Raw genomic sequence first — 24706 nt, 5'->3', positions numbered from 1 at the left:
GACTTCAATTTGGGCTCAGTCATAGAGAAGGGCACAAAAGTGGAAAAGATGTTGAATTACGACGGCTCACGTTTGCAGCCACGCTAATACAATACAGGCTGCTTTAGCATGAAAAGGCTACGTGTGTTGGCATTAAAGGGGAGGCCCGTGGTCTGCAGAGGCCTGTCCAATCGATCTCTAACTCCAGCCTCAAATTTTGCTCTCAAAGTTTTCATGTGGCGGGGCATGTAAAGGCACTTTCACACACTTCTAATAGGCTCCTTATCCTCACTATTACCGCAGCCTTGCAATTTCAGCCGAGCAAAGGCTCTGCGCTCACGTCAGCGCTGCGACAGTGTGCCTGGTGGAAGAACTTTGCTCTGAAAACCTCATTCACAGTGTTTTCACAAGGCCTCCATTAGTGATCAATAGGATATGTTTGTGAGGAATCAGCTTCGTACTCTGACTTTCTGTCTGGCTGCCTTGGAACACGTCAGAGGAATCAATATGCTAACATTCCTGTTAATCAGACTGAGGAAATATTTATTCAGTGACTAATAGAGCTCTATTTTTAAGCGATGTGGAGGTTTGCACTGTTTCATCTCACATGCTGATAGACCTACCATCAGTTTATCTTAAAAGATGAGGATGAGACAAGTCAAACTGTAGTGGGAGCCAGGGTGCCTTCATCTGTCCCCAGTGTCTTAATATCAGCTCAGGTGAAGGCTGGACTTGATGAATTAAAGGAGGAGAGGATGCCAAGTAAAGCCATTAGGATACAGGAACTCAGGCGTGTGTCTGGCTCGCCGGTTGTCATGGTTGCGGTGTTTATCACCTCTTTCTGCCGACAGAAGCCCAGGGGCAAATCAGATTGGCTTCAGACAGAGAGACAGAGAGCTGGTGAGTGAGGGGGAGGACATATTGGCACAGCGGAGGGGTGAAATGCCAACACGCTGCAGAGAGGAGGCTGAGGAAGGGCATTGGACAAATGTCAATGTGGCTTATTCATGATAAGATTTTGTTTTTAACCATTTGACTGCGATTTGAGGTTTGAGATACAGTATATTGCTGGTAGGATCCAGTCAATCCATCCTCTTTTCTTTACTCACCTGAGCTTAATTCACATGTTGCTCAGCTTTTACTCGAGTTTTGCCTGTTTTGAAATAAACTAAAATGTTCACTGCTGGTTTTTTGTCTGTTATTTCAATCTGTCTTACTTGGATGTCTCAGTGGGTCATTTATAAATATGTCAAGAGCATTAATAAATTTATACATTTTTGAAAGCCTTTGAAATTCAATGAAAAAAAAAAAAAAACACAGACTGGCAGCCTTTTAATAGGAGCAAAGGAAGCATCTAAATTTTTGACTACCCTCAGAAATCAGGTGTTAAATTTGCCCAACCTCCCCCGTGGCCTATGCCTGCCACCTAGCGGCCCCTAAACCAATCATCCCTGTTTGGAGCCTTGTACAGGTGCATTAAGAGATGTATGGGGTGCAATTTCCATGCAGCACAGTGACTGTCATGTGGCTAGCTGACAAGACAGCTCCCATCCGTTTCAATTCTGATCGGTCCTATTGGCTGAGGAGATTAAATAAAACGACCAATTATGACATTTACCGGCTATGACAAGTGGTCGGTTGAACACTCTCAATGTAGCCGTCATAATCATGAACAGATGGCTAGCAGCTGCTCGGTACATCCAGGTGGCTACTTGTCGCTGCCGCTGTCCCGTCCCCGCAGATATTACAATGTAACCACTCCTGACTGAACGGCGCACACGTGTTAACGCGCAAGACACGCCTCTTTAACTTCGGAACCATTCGGAGGGCGGCATGATCAAGCGCCGAATGTTCCCAGCGAATCACAGCGCTGCTTGTTGGGGAGCCGCTCGTATTCGCATATGTTGAGGCCCTTGTGCTGTCAGCAGGGAGGAAGGTATGGATACGTTGTTGTCGCACCGGCTTCGTGAAGTACTTGTTAAAGTTTCGCCTCGGTTTTGCCTTGAAGCAGAACACTAACCGAACCCGCCGAAGCTTATTTTAAAGAATATTCGTTGTTGTTTGTTGACATTAAATTCTTATTTTAGCCCGTAGCACTCATTTTGTGTTTTATCTTCCTGTGTGTGTAAAGGATACTGGAGTCAGTGTCGCCTGTTTTTAACGTGGTTCCTGGTGGTCTGTGTTGAGAGTTGTGCCCATGAGAGGTTCAGCTTTTGGTTGGGGTCGCCTGGCTGGGCCGTATTTTAGCTGACATCGAGCTGAGTAGGGCGAAACCACCAGACAGCCTGTGAATAGCTGTATTGTGGGCGCTGGCTGACTGGTGTGTGTGTATGTGTGTGCGCGTCTGTGTGTGTGACAGTTCAAGTTCAAACCTATAGGCCTCTTCCACACACAGGGTCTTGGTTAACCTGTGTTGTTTCGGTCCCTTTGGTTTCTGAGCTTCTTATTTTTCCATACTCGTCTGTCAGGGAGGGTCTTCATCATAGCTGTGTTCAGGCTGACACGGTGTGTTGCCGTGCTGAGGAGTAAATTAACGGTGACAGCGAGCTGTCCTGTTGTTTATGGTCGCGCCTTGCTGTCAGCCCGCAGTGCCAAAGTCCCATCATCTCTGCCGAGGATGCCGCAGACAAACAAATCCAGAAACGCCCCAGCGTGTGACTCCTCGGGCTCGGTCCAAGCAGGAGCCTCAGCAGAAGATGCAGACCCCGTGTCCCGGGAAGAGAGCCAGGCTGCAGGGGATGCTGGAGGAGGTGGAGGAGAGGACAATGTTGGAGACAGCGAGATAATAAAGTCCCCCAGTGATCCTAAACAGTACAGGTAAAGAACACCTCTACTGCTCGAGTTAAATCCAGATTCAAGCTTTCATACTAGAGGTGGCTATTCTCCTGAGTATTTCCGTCATGCACTGTAGCCCTGCTGCATGATTTATCTCCTCTATTTTACTATTTTCTCAGTCATTGGTATTAATATTATTTTACGTGCAGTGATACACATGTGAGGATACTGTTTTCTCAATTTCATGAGTGAGAAAGTGCTGAGAAAATGACCCAGATCCACTAACCCAGATCCAAAAATGATATCGAGCCTCTCTCCCAGCTGGATCAGTACAGTATTATTGTAGTTTGATCGGACGATTTCATGCTATAAGCACACACCAGTGCCTGAGGCCTCTGCGGGGCACACACACAGAAATTTGCTGTGAAAAAGCATTGAATAAGAGGGTCTCAGAGGATATAAGATGCAGTCTGCAAAGAGAAATTTGATTGAACAGCCTGTTCAAAGTAAGAAAAAACAGTTAAAGCTGTAAAACTCAATGAAACAACACTGTTTCTCAAAGCTCTCTGCGCTGTTCCACCTGTACGCTTTACTCCCTCCAGGTACATCGTGCTGGACAACGGGCTCCAAGCTCTGCTCATCTCAGACTACAGCGGCCCAGCAGCGTCCGGGGACTCGGACTCAGAGGGCGAAGATGAAGGTGACGAGGAAGAGGAGGAAGATGAATCTGGAGATGAAACAGAGGACGAGTCTGAGCAAGAGGAGGACGATGAGCAGGGAAGCTGTGATGGTGAAGAAGATGATGACGATGAGGGGAAAAAGAAGAAAGGAAACGCAGAGAAACAGGTACCATGAAAAAGTTTTTAATGTCGCCCTCCAATTATTTTTAAGCAGACAAATGTGTTATGTTTCAGAAGAGGAGAAAAATGTGGAGTCATGTTGAGACTAAAGAAATCAGATATGCAGATTTTTTTAATGCAAAAGGGTACAAACTGGAAACTATAGTGCTGTTAAAAGCACACGTGTTAACCACACCTGTACCTAAACATTGGTAACAGGTGATCTTATCATGATTGGGTCATCCTGGAAAGGTTCAGTCGTTCACAAGCGAGGATGGGGCGAGGTTCTCCACTTTGTGAACACATGATTGGATAAAGGATGTTAATACGTGGGCTGAGGAACACTTCATAGAACACAAATATATAGTTTCATTGTTCAACAAGTCAAACCATTCTCTAAAAAGCCAGAAACAGTGTAGATTTGTAGCAAACATTAATCAAACTAGAGTAAATGATGCATTTGTCATGGAGTATTTTCAGCCACAGATGTGGTTTGAGAATTTACGGCAGCAGGCTGACGTACGTAGGGTTGACTCAAAATAAACCTCAGTGTTTGTGGTAAAGCTCTGTGGCACACAGCAATAAGCTGCTGGTTTTGGTCTTGTGATAGAGTTCACTCACAATGACTAAAACGTGGAATACCATCACCTGAACCTTTAAGTGTACTGCAGGCCTGAAGCATAAGTTGATATCCTGTGTGTGTCAGTCTGCAGCAGCGCTGTGTGTTGGAGCAGGCAGCTTCAGCGACCCCGTTGACCTCCCTGGCCTCGCTCACTTTCTGGAACACAGTGAGTATTCAACCGGAGAGGATCAAGTCTTTTCACTCAGAAGGAACTTCTCATCCATGCTTGGTCAAGGGTTAATCCTCCCACAGATACTCGTGCATTGGTTTCTCTCACCTATCAAGTCAAGTCATGTTTCATTTACATAGCCCAAAATCACGAATGAAAAATTAACCTGTGCACCGTATGTAAAACAGCCCACATCCTGAGACTCTTTGCCTTTGTCTGGATTTGGACAAGGAAAAATTCAGCAACCATATTTAATGCATTCCAGGAGTTATTTTGCTATTTTAAATTATTTAGCATAACCTCTTTTTCCTAACCTGTTTTGTCTACTTCTACCTCAGTTAATAATTTCTGACGTTTCCCAAAATACCCTCCACCGAGCAACAGACAGCCGACAGGAACTTGTTGCGTTAAGGTTTTTTTCCGGTCCAAAAGAAGCAAGAGTTGCTGTCTCCTCTTGAAATGCAACATATCTTCTGAATTGCATTCCGGTCCACTGATGCTACTGTCAGCGGAGAAATTGTTATATCTGTCTCCTCCACCGATATGATTGTTGAACATTGTTTCTAAACGGTCCGTTTGAAAAGAAAGCCTCATTCTTACAGACTGTCATCAAAACTGTCACCAAATGTTAACAGCAACATTTAGAGATATATCTGTTACAACTATATCTTGAAAAATACTATCAAATTCTATTGCGGCTCAGCAGGAAATATAATGCCACGCTGTCTGTGTTTGGCCAGCTGTCCAGATAAAAAAGAAAACCGCAAATGCAAGACGCATCACCAAGTAGCTGATGTGGACTTTTCCCTTATTGTTTGATTTACACCTGGTTTTCTTCTCTTCTCCTCTCTCCCTTACTGTTTTTGTGTTGTGCCCCAGTGGTGTTCATGGGCAGCGAGAAGTACCCCTCAGAAAATGGCTTTGATGCTTTCCTCAAGAAGCATGGTGGGAGTGACAACGCCTCCACCGACTGCGAGAGGACCATCTTCCAGTTTGACGTCCAGAGGAAAAGCTTCAAAGAGGCCCTTGACAGGTGAGAAAGGATCAGAGGGGTTTTTCTTTTGTTTTCAGAGCAGGTGCTCTTAAGAAGTGGACTTCTTTTGCCTTTATTGCACAGTTAGAGTAAAATGATTGACAGGAAGTGAGAGAGAAAGAGAGCGCGGGGTATGACGTGCAACAGAGGTGGCCGGCTGGAATCGAACTGGCAGTGGTTACAACCTTGCAGCCTTACAACCTATGCTGTCAACATTCAGGTACCAAGGTCATCCCAAGAAGTGGAACTTTTGACAATCACAACAACAACAGATGATTCAGATAAACAAAAAAAAAACACAGGAATAAGAAAAGGTCAGAATAAACTTATTAAAGCACTTGCATTTTAAACCATACTAAATACCAACTTAACTAAACTAAAACTAGTTATTTACTAAATCATGTTGGACCATTAAAACTGAAAAAATGTTGACTAAATCACTTGCTCCTAAAAATCTGTAGCGCTGGAAGTTACTGGAGCATTGCAAGCTAGTAGGTGGGAAAATGATATATTAAACTTAAGTGCTAAGCTAATCTTTTATAAATGTAGGTAGCATTTTATTTATATATGTGAAAAATATGTGTCAGAGTTAGTCGTATTTAAGCATTTTAGAGTGGGAAATATGTGATTAGGATAATTTAGCTGAGGTTGTTTAGTCATTTATGCTAGCTAGGCTAACGGTAGTAGCATAACTTTTTCTAATTTGTGTTGTTTTTGAGAAATATAAATGGAAAAATGTCCCTTATCACATTGTTACTAAGCAGCATTTTAATCGACATGTCATATAAAACCCAACCTTATTCCATTTCAACCCTTTTAGCTCACTCCTCAGTTAGCAAGCCAACGTTAGCTTTGTCAGTTGGTTCAGTTAGCTACATTATGCAACAGTTATGCTACACTTAGTATTTACGAGGTATAAATATTTAGTTAATTTCTTTGGTTTGTGTGGCGTGACCTGTTTTAATTTAGCGATTAGTAAACTGGCTTTAATCAAGTTTGAACACACAAATGCAGCTTGTGTTACCCTGTATACTGTGACCTGGAATATTAGCTGTATTGAAACTGCAAATGTTTTTAATCATACTTTAATGTTTTATTTAAGTGTGCTGAAATTTGTGACCCTGACAAAATACTATGAGAGAAGGATTTCTGCCAGTGCCTATCAAATAAAGTATCTGAGTGGCAAAGCAGCTGAAATTCCTATTAATGTCTGTGATGGGTCACAGGATATGGTGCAATCAGCCGCCCGCCATTCTGCTGTTGTCTGCGGTTTCCAGTCTACGTCTGATTGTCTCTGTCTGACCTGTGTCTTATCTCTGGCTGCTATCTGGCCCCTGATTATAATCTCTCTGTCTTGTCGCCCTCTTAGGTGGGCTCAGTTCTTCATCTGCCCCCTGATGATCCGAGATGCCATTGATAGGGAGGTGGAGGCTGTTGACAGCGGTGAGTCTTGGTGCCTCTGCGCATCACTCGTCCATCCTGAGACATCAAATTTGAGCTGTTGTACTTGGAGTTAATCTTTGCATTGTTCGGTTCTCCTCGCGCAGCTCTTTTGCACACCAGAGATCACCGTCTTTTTCTTTCATCTCAAGTCTTTTTGTCTCTCCTTCTGTCTTTCAGAGTACCAGCTGGCTAAGCCGTCGGACTCCCACAGGAAGGAGATGCTGTTCGGCAGTTTGGCCAAACCTGGACACCCTATGGGCAAGTTCTGTTGGGGTGAGTTGGTAAACACAACCGCTGGGACACATAATACACGCAGGGCCTCCTTGGGGTATATTCAGCAATAACAAACAGGAGTGCTGAGACAGATGCCAAGTCTCCTTTTCTTGCTGATATCCCTGCATTTGTAAACCATTTCTGCAGTGTTTTTAGTTCTAGTGAATTGATTGCCCACTTGTGACAACACCAGGGAATGCCCAGACACTGAAGGAGGAGCCAAAGAAGAAGAAGATCAATGTCTATAAGCGGCTGCGTGCCTTCTGGAAGAAATACTACTCTGCCCACTACATGACTCTGGCTGTGCAGTCAAAAGGTTAGGAAAATCTATTACATCAAGAATGAGTCCATTAGTATATTGATGCTTTCATACAACAAATGATCTGATTCATTGAAAAAAAAAAAAAACAATCTCTGGTTTAATGGACAGATAAAACATCATTTGTTGCAGCTCTAATAAGGCTCCACTTCATCCATGTTCAGTCGACTGTGCTCAATTATTCCCGAATCAGCTCAAATTGCAATCTCTCTCAATAACAAAGTCATATACAAATGATCCAACACATTTTTTCAGGCTTTCACAGAAAATATTACACAGCTAATTAACTATTGCATACAAGTAAAATGATGAGTGGTGTTGGCATTTGTGCTGGGAAAAATCAGCCTTTCCTGTTGAAACCTCCAGTGCTACTTAAAGTGGTAATCTCTATAATATCCGTCCTGGTTGATTTGGCAAATGCAGTTTAATACTACAGGTCACCTTATTCTGGAGGCAGCAAAACAAAATATTGTTGTATTAATAAAGAAGTCGGGCAATAACCGGCCTTTGATCTGATTTAATGCCGCACACGGCACGAGTCTGCGAACAGCAGGGCAGAGTGAAACTGAAAGGAGTTCGTTACCTTGCTGAGAAATTGAAGTTGGTTTGCAGCCTGTCGCCTGCAGCTCTTCTTTCTAACAGCTCACTGTGCCTGCTCCTTCTTGTTCCATTACTCCCTGCAATATTTCAAACTGATCTGCTGTCAAAACAATCGTAAAAATGTGCGTTGTCTTGTTTTGTAAACGCGGTTTTTGATGAACGATACCGATAAGTGCAATGAAAAACACTATGCATGTCATCTGATTACCTCATAATAAGAGTCAACTCATGGTTCGCCAGTTAAATGCTTTTAATGTGAAGGTGCAGCAGAGGGAAATTCTCGGCTTGCATGAGCAATAACTTTATGCAGAATTTACACAGAGGCAGACACCCAGTTCATAATGCTGCAGATATATAAATACTGCATTCCTTTCACCAGCATGCCATAGGCTCAAACACCACCATGTGACCCCAATTGGCAGTAGATTGTGACTCAACAAACATTAATTTATATAAAAATCTTCAAGACAGAAACTAGTGTAAAGTGATTCAAATGTGTCATGATGATTTCTGGATACTTTAAAACGACATTGTTATATACTTCCTGCATTTCACTTGGAAGATGATGCTGCATTGAACTACTAACTAATAAACCATGACATGACATTTAACAGCTGTTGTCTAAATCTTAAGGGAAACGCCACTTTAAAACAGCATGAATCGATTTTGGGGCCCTAAACACAATGTTGACATATTATCACCTTGTAAAGATGATGCAGCCAAGTTGCAAACACTTGCTTTGTAGACACACAGTGGATGTGAAACAGCATACAGTCTTTTTTTTGTCTGTGTCCACCCAATGTAAGTCCAGCGCTCACTCTGACGCTTCTGACTCCCCCAACTCCTGAGGCAAATATCGAGCTTTTCAGCTGCTCTGTGTTCACCAACTAGTCGCTAACTCTGTCTGTCTGATGTTTGGTGCTGGGCAGGTGGGTTTTTAGAGCTTTTCTGCGGGAAACAAGATGGACGAGAGCTGTGAGAGTGAACCACAGCAACAAAGTTGCAAGCCATAAACAAACAAAAACAGTGCTGAAAGACTAAAACGCTCACTGGGAGACACTGTTTTCAGTTTACACATAGCCAATTGATGCATTGTTGAAACAGAAATTTTAGCTTTAATCTATTGTTTTTAAGATTTCAGTCACAGTTTTCTCTGTGACACTCGTGGTTAGCCGTAACATCGAGTATGTTTCAATAACACGGCCAAATCCATCCACTTTACACAAGTATTGATATCTGTAACCAGAAAAACTCACCTTGAGCAGCTTCTTCATCCGATTACTGCACAGCCAAACAAACTGGGCTGGAAAGAATCATGTTGTTTTATTAAAGAATGAATTCAATAACTGGCCTTTTTCCTTCATGCTGTGAGCATTCAATTACGATCCGATCTCACGCTGCGCTGGGCAGGAGTGCTTTTCTTCAAGCAAAGAATGCTTACACAAAGAGAAGTGTTCATGTGTCCAAAACGTGACCTTATGCGAGACGGATCCTAACTTCATATCGACGCCATTGTTACTGTAGGTATTGACACGCCTACTGTGGGGGAGCGCTCGGTAAACAGGGAGGCTTTTATCAATGAGATAGAATTATGAACAGGAACACTGAAAAACATGCATCTTTTTCTTTATGAATCCCTTGTGTGTAATTTGACACAGGAAAGAGAGACTCTGCCAGGTTCAATGAAACTACTATGCAGACTTTCACAATCTAATGCAACACATTGAATGGCTTTTGCAGAAAAAACTGACCGTAAATAGTATCCAAAGTAAAAACAGGACTGGAGCCTCTTATCGCTCCGAGATGCGTTTTTGATGATACGGCACAGGCTCACGCTAAACCCAGAATTATGAGTTTTCAGCCAGAATTATTGAGACGCACTCCAGCTCTAATTTCTCCTCCTTCACTCGCTCTGTCCTTTAGAGAAGCTGGACACTCTGGAGGAGTGGGTGAGAGAGATCTTCAGCAAGGTGCCTAACAAGTGAGTACTGGAGAAGAGGCTCTCAGTCGCTGTGATGAGGTGACGGTGTGATATAGATTGAGTCTGAATATCCTGTGAGACGCTGCTCCAATGTAAATGTCAAGCCTCCCTCCTTCTCCTTTTCGGCTCTTTTTTACCTCCTTCATCTCAGGCGTGTTTTTTTTTTTTCTTTTTTCTTCTCAACACTCCACACCTGAAAGGGATAATTTCTCCCTCAAGTCAAGCTGAATTAGTGTTTCCTTACAGAACTCCTCTTCTGTTTGCTTTATGAGTCACTGCGGCAGTTTTTTTTTTTTTAAGAGAATCAACATGCGTATCACTGTGATGGGAAAACCACATAACCTCCAGTTTTTAATGCTTTCATTCCAATTATGTAACCTTGTATGGTTTGATGAAATTTCTCTCATCTGAAAGCTTATAAAATATTCTCAAGCCTCTTTTGACTCCTTCAGATGAACTAAATTCAGTTTCATCAGGCTAAGCGCATGTAAAAAGTCAACATTATGGAGTGACGCCTGGCAGAAACAAGGTGCTCTCAGCTGCTTTCTTAAAACAAAGTTGATTCTTGCAGTTATGAAAAAGCATGATGGTTGGTTCAGGACATGTGAAGTGTGACATGGTGCCAGTGTTTAACCGATCGTCACTCTCGCTTCCCATAATTCTGTTTTTGTGCCTACAGTGATCTGCCCAAGCCAGATTTCTCTGACATGCTGGATCCCTTTGACACGCGAGCCTTTAACAAGCTCTACAGAGGTACTGATCAATCCTACTGCGCATCTCTGAATACTGAACACATGTGGTGTACTCGTTCTGTAGAGCAGTGCTTCTCAAACTCTGAATAAACCTGAGGGGTTTCTTCTCAACTCAGCTTTCTTCTTACTTTATTATTTTACCTCTCCAGTCCTCTAAAAGGTGTTCAGATTCAAATCTGAGATGAAATGTGTTTTGGTTGAACTTTAGCTGGTGTTCATGGTGTTTCTCTGACTGTGTGCTTTCAGTGGTGCCTGTTCGGAAAGTTCATGCTTTAAATATCACCTGGGCCCTCCCTCCTCAGGAGAAATACTACAGGTGAGCTGCATACAGTACATGCACAGTACATTAGGATTGGGCGATATGGTCGACATGTGTCCACCGGTAGAGATTTGGCAACGCTTAAGTGACCCTCCAGTGTCTCTGCTGTTTACTTGCGTCAGCTGGATTCTCACGTGATCTCACCAACGCAGCTGCCTCGTTCTCATGTGGCATGAGGGCGACGTTTGCTGGTGGTAATGCACCTCTAAGCTGGGTTGTAAACCGCTGCAGAAGAAGAGAGTGAAACTATAAACACAGAGCAGGAGACCTCCCAACCAACCCATGATGTGAGAGAGAAACTTGTCACTTTAAGCCATTTATTAACTGAATTTACACAGCAATTTCTATATTGTGATATTTAAACTGTGATAGAAGATTTTAGCCATGTCCCCCAGCCCTACAGTACATACACAGCTCATATGAATGCAGAATTGGACATAACAGACCATGCTGTCCCCTCACTTGGAAGAAATTGCATCCACTGTTTGTTTCTCCATGTCCCCGTCTCCTTCCCCCAGAGTGCTGCCTCTTCATATAAACACAGAATTAGACCTGCCAAAAGATACCATGCTTTGCCTTGATTGTGGAGGGATTGCATCAATGTTTTTTGTTTCTCCTTTTCATGTTCTTCCCTTCTCTTTTCAGAGTGAAGCCTCTCCACTACATCTCTTGGCTGATTGGCCATGAAGGCACAGGAAGCATCCTCTCAGTGCTCAGGAAGAAGTGAGTGTTATTGCCTCTGTCTGTTTGTTTTTCTGATTCGAGGGCACTCCAAAACCCAATTAAAAGGTCTTCAATTTGCTGGGTATACATGAGCTTTTTCAAGCTCTGAGCGAGCCATGAGTGTTAGAGCCCAATCTTCAATATATACACTTTGCCAGCCCTCTCGACGATGTGATTCATACATTCTCATCGCTGGATGTGGCTGTACAAGAGCATTTCAGCCTCTCGTTGCTAAGTGGCAAAGTGATTCGCCAAACCCTCTGTCGTCCCACAGTACCAAGAGCTCATCCAGTAGTCCCTTTCCCATCAGCACTACTTTGAGCGTTTGATAGAATATTCCAATTTACTGTGTGAGCTGTTTTCAATTGTTGATAAATGACAACAGTGAAATTTGAGTGTACTCCGTCTCAATTCCCAGTCGAAGCAAACTGCTGAGGCAGTAGAGTGCTTGTTTTTACCGAGTTCAGACAATCACAACGTCAAGGGCCGAGAGGCTGGTTTGAAATGGGGCCATTGTTGTCCCCCTCAGTGCAGCCGGGGAGCGGTCTGTGTGTTTGTGCGTCCATCACACACTGTTTTGATCAGTCGCCTGCAGTTTTAAAGGGCCGTGCCAGCCTTTTTTTTTGCAGGTTTAACTGCATTTACTTTACAGCAGAATCAGTACGCCACCCTTTTTTCATGCATTTTTTTTCCCACCACCGGTTTCAGTTCATTTCAGTGCAGCACGAAAACTTTCCGAGATATAAAACTCGCTCGGTGTCATCCATCACAGTCAGCATCACTTCCACTCGTTTGGTAATGCAGTGCAGACTTTTCAAACCGACCTTTGCCTTTCAGTGCATCATCATAGCGCTAGAACATTTCCTCATGCAGATAAAAGCAGACATGATGTTCGCTGTGACGGATTGCCCAGCTCAGGAAAGTTTGAAATCTCTGCAAGTTGCTTTTCATTTTTAAATGAATGAAGAGCTGCACGCGAGGCGGGGCGAACACGTTATAGAGTGATACGTGTTGTTTCTTGGCTCTGGGATTGTTAAACCTGGGTTTACTGTCGCAAAGGGACCACAAAATGGTTGTCTGAACATGAAGTGACAGATTTTCTACTATTTCCCTGCACATATTTTAAGACTTAATGTGTGTGTTCATGTCTTTAGGTGCTGGGCTCTGGCTTTGTTTGGAGGAAACAGTGAAACGGGCTTTGACCAAAACACCACCTACTCTATCTTCTCCATCTCCATCACCCTCACTGATGAAGGTTTCCAAAATTTCTACCAGGTAAAGAAAATTCTTTGGCTCTCCTTTCATCCTCTGGATACACAGAAACACCGCAGCCTGAGCAGGAACCAGAAACAAGCAGCAGTTTTACACGTTCATCTCTCAGTTTGTAGCACATCATCCAGAATACTGCTGTCAGATCGCAGAGACTCAGTGTTTTTCTTGCATGTCAGTCGATATGCTGCAGACTTTGAGATGTTCACATGCTTGGAAGCGGTGTAAGTTGACGTACGCCGCGCCGACCCAGCTGGCCTCTCGCCGTGTTTTCATTAATACAACAGGTCATGTTGAGGAAGCAGTCTGCGTTATCAGTTGCTATGACAATGCTTGCGCTAATCAGGGAGGCGGCCGGCAATCATTCAACGGGAGGACTGTTTTCTAATCTGAAGCACTTATGTGGAAAAATGTTTCGAGTCAACAAACTTGCATTGATAGCTGCTGTATAAACGCTGCAGCGGCCTTGAGGATGTTGTTTACTGTGATCAAGAGCACTTCATCACTTATTCTTTCATTCAGGGAGGGCGAACGCGGAGTTGTTTAGATCACAGGGCGCTTGTTTCCTGACTTTTAGTGAAGGGCGGCAAACACAGTTAAGTACGGCATGCACAGCGGGCCGGGAAGTGGCATACTTTGGGTATTTTGTCAGCAGAAAGCACACCCGAGGCTCACTTGGTAGCAGGTTAACATATTAAAATAGACAAAAGTAATGTGATGAATTTGGCAGGTGAGGTATAAAGGGAAGTGATCCTCTTACTGTATGTATGAGTTTGGAATTGTTGGTCTATCTCGTGTATTTTCATACATTTTTAAAAGCTTATTTCACCTGTTGAATTGTAAACCTTTCGCACTTTAAAGGTGCAGTTTGACGCTTGTCCACTTCCTTGATTGACACCACTCTGACGTCTGTACAAGGGCTGTATATACTCTGTGACGTTCACCTTTGCATCCACAGCAATGATCACGCTGTACCTCTCTTCCTGTGCTCTCCTCAGACAAACCGCTCGGTCAGGACTGAGGAGCTTGTCGTTCGCAGTTAATAATTAGCACTCTGTATTCACAAAGGCGGAGGTGACATTTTCATTTATATGTTTGAATGTGTAGAAGGGGGCAAATGAAGACACACATTACTTCCTGTTTAGGACTGAAAATGAAGAGACCTTTTTTCAAATGATTGTCGTCGCTCCGTCTGTTAACTGTAATCAAACAGCAATCGTCAACGCGTCACAGTACATTTCACTTAACCGCTGTCAGTGATAGCGAAAAAAGAGGCATTTCACAGTAATTTACCAGCAAAATGAATGTTGTAGTGACTCATTAAAGCTGAGGGACGTTTAAGTTATAGCATCTAATTTCATGTGCGTCTGTGGTCTTTCACAGGTGACTCACCTGGTGTTCCAGTACCTGAAGATGCTGCAGACACTCGGCCCACAGCAAAGGTACTCACACACACAGTCTCACAAAACAGCACAATGAGAGCCAGAGCTTCTATACTCTGTCTTTTTGTTAAATCGTAGGGCAGGAGGTAGTTAATACTGCACTATACTGGATACTGACAGGTTAATGTGCTGGGTCTGTTTGCTTGTTTGTATGTTTGTAGATTTATTATTTTTGTTTCTGTTATGTTCCTTAATCACTCTTAAGTGTGGATGTTGTGACATCTGAGCTCCTGTGTGGGATGAGTAAAGGTAATATTTCAGTCTGTTTGTTCATGCATTCAGAATATATGAAGAGATTCAGAAGATTGAAGCCAACGAGTTCCACTATCAGGAGCAAGTAAGGATCCAAATATTCATGTGCTGCTGTGCGAGTTAACGTTGTTTTTCTTTTCTTTTTTTTTTACCACTGAGAACGATTTCCTCTTTGTCAGATTGACCCTATAGAGTACGTCGAGGACATCTGTGAGAACATGCAGCTGTTCCCCAAAGGCGACTTTCTGACAGGAGATCAGCTGATGTTTGAGTTCAGTCCAGAAGTAAGTAGTTCAGTAGTTCGGGGAGTGAACCAGTTCAGGATTTTATTCTAAAATCCTATGTTTCCTTTTTTTAGATAAAGATGTTAATGAAACAGGTCACTGAAAAGTGGAAAAATATGGACATCTCTTCTGTCTGATGTGTGAGCGATGTTAAAGCTTCATACGCCACAAATGTGCTCGCTCGAGCTGCCGGTGCCGTCTTTGATTGGTGTGTGTTGTTTTGCATCAAACATTAGGGACTAATTGTGGCTTTGCATATTTCAGTTTTGCTGCCTCTTATTGTGATTGACAGCTGAAATTGTTCTCACATAAACAAGTAATTTAAAAACAAAGGAAAAGACCAACTCTGCTCTCTTCGCTAAAAACTTTATTTGTGTGTGTGTTTCGGTGTGTGTGTGTGTGTGTGTGTAGGTGATCGGTGCAGCTTTGTCCCTCCTCACCCCAGAGAAAGCCAACCTGATGCTGTTGTCACCAGAACATGAGGGCCAGTGTCCCCTCAGGGAGAAGTGGTTTGGCACACAATACAGCATGGAGGGTGTGTTTCTCTGCATGTGTGTGTGTGCGTGTGTGTGCGCTTGCTGTCATTGTAACAGCTCCTTCCCACAATGTAGGCATTCAGTGAATACATTGTCTTTTTCCCCTTGTGTGGTGATATTCAGCCTGATATAATGCAGGCAGCCAGCAGTAGAAATGCCAGCATTTATCTCTGTCTTTTGAGATGGCAAACAATAGTGTTGGAACAGCATTTAGATACAAAAAAACAATATTTCATTTTTGTTGGAATAAAGTCTTTAGGTCACTTGATTCAAAACATGAATCTCATATTTCTTTTGTGCTAATTTTCCCTCCGCGCAGACATCCAGCAGGAGTGGATGGAGCGCTGGACGGGAAGCCTGGAGCTGAGCGCTGACCTCCACCTTCCTGCTGAAAACAAGTTCATCGGTGGGTGAATAAACTGCACTTTTTTTTACACTCTGGGCAAAAAAGTGGGCTGTTGCTGCACAGCTGCTGCAGCTATCTGAAACACGGCCAATGTGCTGATCGTGAGCATGACTTGCTCCAGCAGTTTGCAATCAGATACACAATACGGATCCAACCTGGAGGAATGGAGCATTAACCTGTTACCTGCTGCTTTCTGGGCCTCCTAGAATTTCTGCCCAATCCAGAGGAACTCTTTGCATTTTAAGACCTTTTGCTGTCAACCCATACAATGAAAAAAAAACAGTTCATTTTGGCTTTGCTGGTCTTCATGTGCATTGCCGAGCTGATTTCATGTACAGTGAGCTACATCAGAGATAGCAGAGATATTACTTTTTTTATTCCACACATTCTCCTTCTTTGTCAAAACCTGTTGCTTGCCTTACCCACAATGCAACTCCACTGTTGACAGTTCAGTAGGGGATTCAGGTGCGTTATGCTAGTCGAAGCTAATGTAGCCTCGAGCAGCTAGCCTCAAGCAGAGGTCTGGTAAGATCACTTCTTTCTAACTTTTTCTTTAATTGTCAGCTTTCTTGTCTTCATTTCAGTAAATTTATCCAGCTTATTTTTCCAGTATGTATTCCCCAGGACCTGTAAACAGACTTTGATGTATAAAATCTGTGAAATAATAATCAGCCCACTTGTGATGAGGGTAATGTGGTTATCTCACACCTCTCTGTATCATCTCTGAACCAGCTCCTGTAATATACCACTGACTAAAATGCCAACCAAGACAACAACTGTTATTATAATATGAATAACCCCAGATCCTTCACATTTTACTCAAGTCCACTTATCTTTGCTAACTGCATCGATTGGGCCAATTGGAGTGCATTAATCAAAGGTCAGAGTTGAAACTCAAATGTGGCAAACTTGGCAAATCTGGTCCAGTTGTGACCAAACTTTCTTGGCTGATGCATTTTGGATATGTGACCCGTTCTGTAGATTTTGAAAGGCCACAGCACCACATGGCCAATTCTGATAGTGTGCAGAGATGATGTGTCTTCACTTATTGGCCCAAGGGTTACTGAATGATTTATTCGGGTGGGGGGACATCTTTTACAGTTTTGACAGCTACCTGCAAGTTTATCCCAAACTGGACATATTGAGTTGTTGATACTCAGACATTATTTATGAGATCGTACCGAGCAGAATTACGATGTTTTATTGTTTATGTGCATTTGGTCAGCCACTGATTTCACCCTGAAGCCCTCTGACTGCCCAGACACCGAGTTCCCTGTCCGGATAGCCGACAGCGACAGGGGCTGCCTGTGGTACAAGAAGGACAACAAATTCAAAATCCCTAAAGGTGAGATGTGTGCAAGTGTGTGCGCCTGCACCGTGTGCATCATTTAGCATGCAAGATGTTTCCGTAAAGACTTGACGTGTCATTACGGGGGTGTTGACACTCGTTTGTCCTTCTTTCTGCTGCAGCCTACATCAGATTCCACATAATCTCTCCTGTAATCCAGCAGTCTGCTAAGAAGTGAGTTCAGGCTCAAATATGACCTTGTGAAAATCGTGTTTGTTTTTTGCTGCAGCGCTGATTAACGTCCCTTTCTTTTTTTCCACTCTTCTCTTATCTCATCCCCTTTCCATCGCTTCAATCCTCATTTTTACTTCTCTCTTACCCGCTGTCTTTCTGTACATCCATTTCCTCTTTCATCCTTCTCCTTTCCGTCCTCCCTCTTGCTCTTATTTGTTGCCATCTCCATCTTTTCTATCTCTCCTGTCTCTTTTACTGCCTCCATTATTATTGCTCTCGCTTTTCCCTGCAACTCATCCATCTCACCGCCTCTCCTCTACCTCTCCCCCACTTTCTTTATCTCCTCCTTTCTTCTTGTTTTCCTCGCCTTCCCCTCCAGTGTGGTCTTGTTTGACCTGCTGGTCAACATCCTAGGCCACAACCTTGCAGAGCCGGCCTATGAGGCTGAAGTGGCCCAGCTGGAGTATAAACTGGTGGCCGGTGAACACGGCCTCGTCATCAAGGTCAAAGGATTTAACCACAAATTGCCTGTGAGTGAGCGCATCTGGAGAAACCGCAAATATACAGGAACACATGCATAAAACTACCACTCACATCCACATTATCCAATAGATATACAATTTTAATATACTATTCCTACTGTAAGAGAGCGGTATCAATCTTCTCATTTACATCTTGGCAAGAAAGTGAGTGTAGTGTATTATATTTCTATAATGTGGCACTGTTCCTTTAAGCTATCATATGTATATACAACTACCTTTGCTACTTCTAAAACCATTTTCAGACAGTTAAAATTGTCACGTATTTATTCTGGGCACAAGCACACACCGATGTTCTTTCTTTGTCTTCATGGATGATAATGGTGGGGATTCTGTCTGTCTGCCTTTCTCCCTCATATCTCTCCTCAGCTGCTGTTCCACCTGATCATTGACCATCTGGCTGATTTCTCTGCCTCCCCTGATGTCTTCAGCATGTTCGCAGAACAGCTCAAGAAAACCTACTTCAACATCCTCATTAAACCCGAGAAACTCGGCAAGTGAGTTGTTTACCCTCTCTCCATCTTTTTTCGTTTTTCCTCTGACATTTGCATCTCGCTCTCCGGCTCATCTTAAAGTCTGTGATGCCTTCTAGTGGTGAAACGCGTGACAGCCCCGAATGGAAAGAAAACCTGCTCTTGTCCTCTTTTCCCCCCTCGTCCTTCTCAGGGACGTTCGTCTGCTGATCCTGGAGCACTCTCGCTGGTCCATGGTGGAGAAGTATCAGGCTCTGACGGCCGGTCTGACCAGCGACGAGCTGATGGAGTTCAGCCAGAGTTTCAGGGCCGAGCTGTACGCTGAGGGCCTGGTTCAGGGCAACTTCAGCAGCACCGTGCGTGGACGGCAGGCAGCACACACACAAGAAGATTGATTAACAATGAAATAAGCTGATTAGTTAATGATTACGTTAATGCTCGTGTCTTGCACTCGCACTGAGTGTGCTTGACATTGTTCTCATGTTTCTCTGATTTCCTCCCCTCGCTCTCGCTCCCTCTTATCTCTACCTGTTCATTATGCTTCATTGTGTTTTCCCCACAGGAGTCAAACCAGTTCCTGCAGTATGTCACAGAGTAAGTCAGCTATTACGCTCAATGCGCTCCCTAATGAGAACGCCAGTACTATACAATCAGATGGATCTGTTTCCCTCCGTACACAGTAATTTGCATTAGCTGCAGTTGTTCCGTCCACGATTCCACTTTAACCGTCTTCCCTTATGCTTTTTCCTTCATCCCCCTCTTTCCTACATTCATCCTCCCTCCCTTCCTCCTCTCCTCCTCACCTATTTTGTTCCGTCTCCCCTTTCCCTCCCGCATCTCTGTCCTCCTGTTTTTCCTCCGGTAGAAAGTTGCAGTTCTCCAAGCTGCCAGCAGAGGTGCCGGTGATGTTCAGGGTGGTGGAGCTTCCTCTGATGCAGCACATCTGTAAGGTCAAATCGCTCAATAAGGGAGACGCCAACTCTGAGGTCACCGTCTACTACCAGGTACCACGCCTCAAGCGGGCATATCTTTAATTTTTGGAGCTTCATTTGTTTCAGGCTCACTAACTCCCATTTTTCTTTCTCCCTTCTTGTTATCTAGTCTGGCCCCAAAGCCTTGAGGGAACACACGCTGATGGAGCTGTTGGTGGTGAGTGCTGAAGAATTGTGTTTACTTTCCTCCATTCATTTTGTCATTCCTCCACGCCTCCTCTAACTTGTTGTTGTCTCTCAGATGCACATGGAGGAACCCTGCTTCGACTTCCTCCGGACCAAAGAGACTCTGGGGTGAGTGTTTCTTCTTGGGCTTTTACCAAATTTTATCTTACCCACAGCATTAATAATCATTTATTTACTACTCATTTGAATTTGCATCCCTTTTGTTATGTTGTCTTGAATATGTCTTTATATGTGAATTGTATTAAATCTTTTTGTATGAATTGTGCTAAATATGTGAATTGTTGTTGGTATCATTATGATTAACTAGCTTTATGCATATATATTCAAGAGCAGGCTACATAATGACTAAAGCACCAGAGACTCATGTCATTTCATAGTTGCTTTTTCATTCCCCCCTTTATAAACTTCATTTTTTTCTATTCTTTTGCCATTTCCACATAACTTATTCAGGAGCACGTGTACTTCCTGTCTCTGCCTGCGTGTCTCTGTCTTTATTGTGGATTATTGTCATGCTCTCCAGAAGCATAAGCATGTGCTGAGCTTCTTAAGAAAGTGGAGGACTTTTATCGGGCATGTCTGAAAAGTGCAAGCGAGTAATGATTAATCCTACACTTAACTGTTCCAGTTACATTTCTCCTGTTACATCCGACATGATTCAATTCCAGATTGGGTTTGTGATAGAGTGCAAAGCAGCGAGTGTCGGGGCAGGCGGCGTATTAGCTTTTGGCTAATGTAATGCACTTTCTCATGTAGTTATTCTGATCTGCCTCTGTTTATCTGCTCCTCGCCATCTCTCATCCTCGCTGTCTCCCTCCACAGGTACCACGTCTACCCCACCTGCAGGAACACCTCGGGCATTCTGGGTTTCTCTGTCACAGTGGAAACACAGGCCACCAAGTTCAAGTGAGTCTGCTACGCGAACGTAACCTCTCATCCGCCCAAAAGCAACATACGATTTATCTTAACTGCTTCCCAAAACCATGGTATAATTTATCTTACTGTTCACCCAAAGCCGAGCTACAGTTTATCTATCCGGTCCCTGGAAGGAGAAGCGGGAGGAACTGATAAATGACTAAAGGAATCAAATAAACCCTATAGCCTATAATATATCTCTTACCTCTCATGAACTTTTCTGTCTCAGTACCGAGCTGGTGGAGTTAAAGATTGAAGAGTTCTTGGCTTCATTTGGGGAGAAGCTCAATTCGCTGACTGAGGAGGCCTTTAATACTCAGGTCTGTGTCTGTGTGTGTGTTTTATTTTGTGTGTTTGTGAGTTTCCCCATTGTTATGGAAAAGCTGAAAAGTTGCAGCAAATGCTCTATAAAGCCTCCAAAAAGTTTGAGAAATGTCAAAAGTTGCTCTTCAGCTTACTGGTGCTTTAATAACACATTTGCATCTAACACACAGCTGCTCCTTCAGATCTGCTGCTGCTGCGTGTGATAACCCTGTGTACTATATGTGTGTTCGGTACAGGTGACTGCTTTAGTGAAGCTGAAGGAGTGTGAGGACACACACCTCGGGGAGGAGGTGGACAGGAACTGGGCCGAGGTGGTTACACAGCAGTATGTGTTTGACAGGCTCAACAAAGAGGTGAGGACAACACACACACGCAGACATTACATAGACTTTCATTCATTTCCTGGAGACTTAACCTTAACTAGACCCACTTCTTTCCAAACCCTTAACCTAAACATAACCGAAATACAACCTTAACCCAAATGCAACATAACGTGAATTATTAAATGTTTGGGGGAAGCCCCTGAAATTTAATGATTTATGTTACGGGGACTTGCATTTCGTCCCTCTAAGGACGACGTGTCCCCACAATTTGACAGTGTAAACATCCATCCATCCATCCATTGTCTTCCGCTTTATCCGGGGCCGGGTTGCGGGGGGAGCAGTCTGAGCAGGGACGCCCAGACTTCCCTCTCCCTGGACACTTCCTCCAGCTCTTCCGAGGATCCGAGGGATCCCGAGGCGTTCCCAGGCCAGCCGAGTGACATAGTCACCCCAGCGTGTCCTGGGTCTTCCCCGGGGCCTCCTCCCGGTGGGACATGCCTGGAACACCTCCCTAGGGAGGCGTCCAGGGGGCATCCGATAGAGATGCCCGAGCCACCTCAGCTGACTCCTCTCGATGTGGAGGAGCAGCGACTCTACTCTGAGCTCCTCCCGGGTGACAGAGCTCCTCACCCTATCTCTAAGGGAGCGCCCCGCCACCAACAGTGTAAACAGATTTATTTATTTATAGTCCTCAGAAAGTGAGTAACACACACACACATCTTCAGCCAAATAGACAAATGCATGCACACTCTTTATGCTTTTGGGGTATTGACTCTTACTTCCAATCCCATCCTCCATCTTTAACACAGACCTTTAAATAAACAGAAACGTCCACACGACAGTGATGTCGCTCGCTCTTTCAATATTACTGCATTCTCTTAATCCGCTGTTAGTTGGCCATATGTGCCTTGTTCTTCACTTCTTCAACTTATTTTGAAAATCAAGTACATGAAACAAACCAAAACCCTGTTTCCAAGTGCTGACAGCAGCTTTCCTGCCAACATCTTATTGCAAATTTCACTCCTAATATTGCCAAATTAGTAGAAAGAAGCTTGACTCAGCATTGACATATTGTCGTGTTTTGTGAAAATGTAATGTAAAGTAGTTGCAAACACACATGAATTTAAGTTCAGTATTTACTCTGCGCCTTCTTAGTCAAATATCTTAAATGCTCGTCTTTCTCCACCGGCTAGAAACTTTGTCTGCCCTTTGCTGCTGTAACCAAACCAAAACAGAAAGCTAAAGGAGGCTCAGCAGCGAAGTGATGAATCTCTGTGGTTCTGTCACGCAGATCGAGGCTCTGAAGCAGATGACCAGGACTGAGCTGATCTCCTGGTACAAAGAACACCGAGGACAGAGCAGACGCAAACTCAGCGTGCATGTAAGCATTGCCTTTATGTGTGTGTGTGCGTGTGTCAGTGCACGTTTAGGTTGCATGTAACACACTAAATGCATCCCTGTCTCCTGAAGGTGGTGGGATTTGGTGCTGAGGAGAATGATGAGGAGGCCGGTGGTAAAAACCAGGAGGGCAAAGCGGAGGATTTAAGTGGCTCCACCTACGGCGAGGTGTCTAAGCTCACCTTCCTTCCCGCCTCGTCCAAGATGGCGGGCGCCGTGGCCATCATGGACATTCCCGCTTTCACTGAAGACCTGCCCCTCTTCCCCTACCACAAGATACTGGAGTGAACTCAGACTGAGAGACAGACAGATGGCTGCGCTTCGGCTCTCACTGAGCCACGTTCAGGGACTCCGCCTCATTAGAGATGCAGGCGCTTAATGCGTGGAGGTGAAGGAAGGTTGAAACGGCTTCAGCTCCTCTCTGGACCTGGATTCTGTCTCTGGGGCCAAGCTGTAGATTTTAACCACACTGTGTGCATAAGCAACGAGCCTGAGAGTGAGTGCGTTTACATGCACCAAATAGTCTGGTTTTTGACCTTATTCCAAAAAGACAATGTTAAATTCCTGTTGACATGCACCAATGTAAGGACGAACGTGCTTCAGCTACGCCCGTTCAGTCTTTCGTAGCATTTAAAAGTAGGTGTTTTTCTGTTTCTGACCAGAAACGTGGGTTTTTCTCTTGACCATGCATCTCTGCTTCTGCTTTGCAAACTGTTGACTCTGAGGCTGTGTGTCGCAAACTGTGTTAAAAACCCCAACTGAGAGGCATTTTCTGAATATGCTGTGTACACGCTCAAATAATGCTCCTAAAACCCAAATCATATCTGCATGACCCTCACCTTTTAATCGGAAAACGGTACGTTGGGAATATCTAAACTGAATGTGACCCGTATCAAATTCAGAAACTGACATATTCAGAATAATAGTAGGAAATTAGTGTGCATGTAAACGTAGTCACTGATGGTAGCGTTTTCTTTTAGCTAACCGAAAATCTCTTCTGCTTTCTCACACTCAATTATTTTATATCCTCAGAAAGCGAGAGTGTGGGAGCTCTCTGTCTGTTTATCTCCATCTCACACTGCCTGAAAATCTCAGAATCAGACTCTCATTTATTCTCTGAGCTCCGCTGCGCTAACGGCTCCAAATCCATGTCTTTTCCACTGTTTGTGTGGGAGCCCAGATTGAGTTTAATAGCATTTAAAAACACAAATCAACTGTGAAAACTGCGGAAACGTTGAGTCCTTTGAACTCCACGTGCGTGTATTTGAGTGACTGTGTGCTGGGGTTGAAGCTCTGCTGTGCACCACTTATTAGCCGACCCGGATCGTGTCATGGTATGAAACTGTGCAAAGAAATAAATCGGTGAGTGATGAGTGGATGAATGAAGCAACGCACTGACTGCAGAAAACACACTTCAACCTATCAAGTCGTCTTCACAGTGAAAGTACACTCAAACTACTGAAATGTTAAGCCTGAAATTCAGTTTATATTTTTAGTGCATTTTCCCCACCAGCTCAAGATAGAAGAAACTTACATTCACGCTGTTTTGACATTGACGTGAACCCAGTGTAAGACAGCGAGGTCAGACGTGTTTGCATGCTGGGGACTCAGTGTGGCATCAGCTCTTTTATTTCCAATGATTTCATTTATGTATAAATCGTACATTACTCACCGGCTCTCTGCCCTCGTCTCCCCGAGGTAAAGCTTGTTGCAGGTGAAACTGTCGGGCTTGTGGCTGGTGACACTCGGCACTATGGAATGTAATTAAAAACTAATCCGGAGCCCAGCACAGCAGAGCGTGTTAACAGAATTGACTAATACGCCCGCAGGGAGGAATCATACTGCAGAAAAGTCTTCACCTGCAGTCGCCTCGTGTATGACGATGACTGTGCTGCGATGGGTGGCAAACCAGCTCGTCCAGATGCAGAGTACAAGCTTTATGCAGTGGTCGAATCTAAGTAGATGTACTCAACTACTGTACTGATACTACAATAATATACTACAAATATAGTTCTTTTTTT

The 24706-nt window shown here is 43.9% G+C and overlaps 1 protein-coding gene across 1 annotated transcript; it reads left to right on the top strand.

Annotated features, from left to right (window-relative positions):
• Window positions 1-1798: 1798 nt before the first annotated feature.
• On the top strand, window positions 1799-24706 carry LOC139342491 (nardilysin-like). Its single transcript, XM_070979617.1, has 32 exons — window positions 1799-1915; window positions 2562-2796; window positions 3357-3600; window positions 4300-4381; window positions 5264-5417; window positions 6787-6860; window positions 7038-7133; window positions 7327-7449; window positions 9976-10033; window positions 10713-10786; window positions 11032-11101; window positions 11750-11827; window positions 12982-13102; window positions 14480-14538; window positions 14821-14875; window positions 14970-15074; window positions 15486-15609; window positions 15930-16016; window positions 17242-17361; window positions 17487-17538; window positions 17918-18068; window positions 18447-18574; window positions 18744-18906; window positions 19113-19144; window positions 19416-19554; window positions 19652-19699; window positions 19784-19836; window positions 20548-20631; window positions 20870-20960; window positions 21201-21317; window positions 22579-22668; window positions 22758-24706. Exons 2-32 carry the CDS (start codon window positions 2597-2599, stop codon window positions 22971-22973), a joined length of 3288 nt encoding a protein of 1095 aa, XP_070835718.1. The 5' UTR covers window positions 1799-1915; window positions 2562-2596; the 3' UTR covers window positions 22974-24706.

This window comes from Chaetodon trifascialis, chromosome 14 (assembly GCF_039877785.1).
Source record: "Chaetodon trifascialis isolate fChaTrf1 chromosome 14, fChaTrf1.hap1, whole genome shotgun sequence".
NCBI lineage: Eukaryota > Metazoa > Chordata > Actinopteri > Chaetodontiformes > Chaetodontidae > Chaetodon > Chaetodon trifascialis.
This window is presented reverse-complemented; position numbering and strand designations above follow the sequence as displayed.

Coding starts and splice junctions, on each gene's coding strand:
- LOC139342491 (XM_070979617.1), top strand. CDS start 2,597: ATGCCGCAGACAAACAAATCCAGAAACGCCCCAGCGTGTGACTCCTCG. Junction 7,134..7,326: donor TATGGGCAAGTTCTGTTGGG/GTGAGTTGGTAA, acceptor TGACAACACCAG/GGAATGCCCAGACACTGAAG. Junction 19,145..19,415: donor TTCCTGCAGTATGTCACAGA/GTAAGTCAGCTA, acceptor TTCCTCCGGTAG/AAAGTTGCAGTTCTCCAAGC.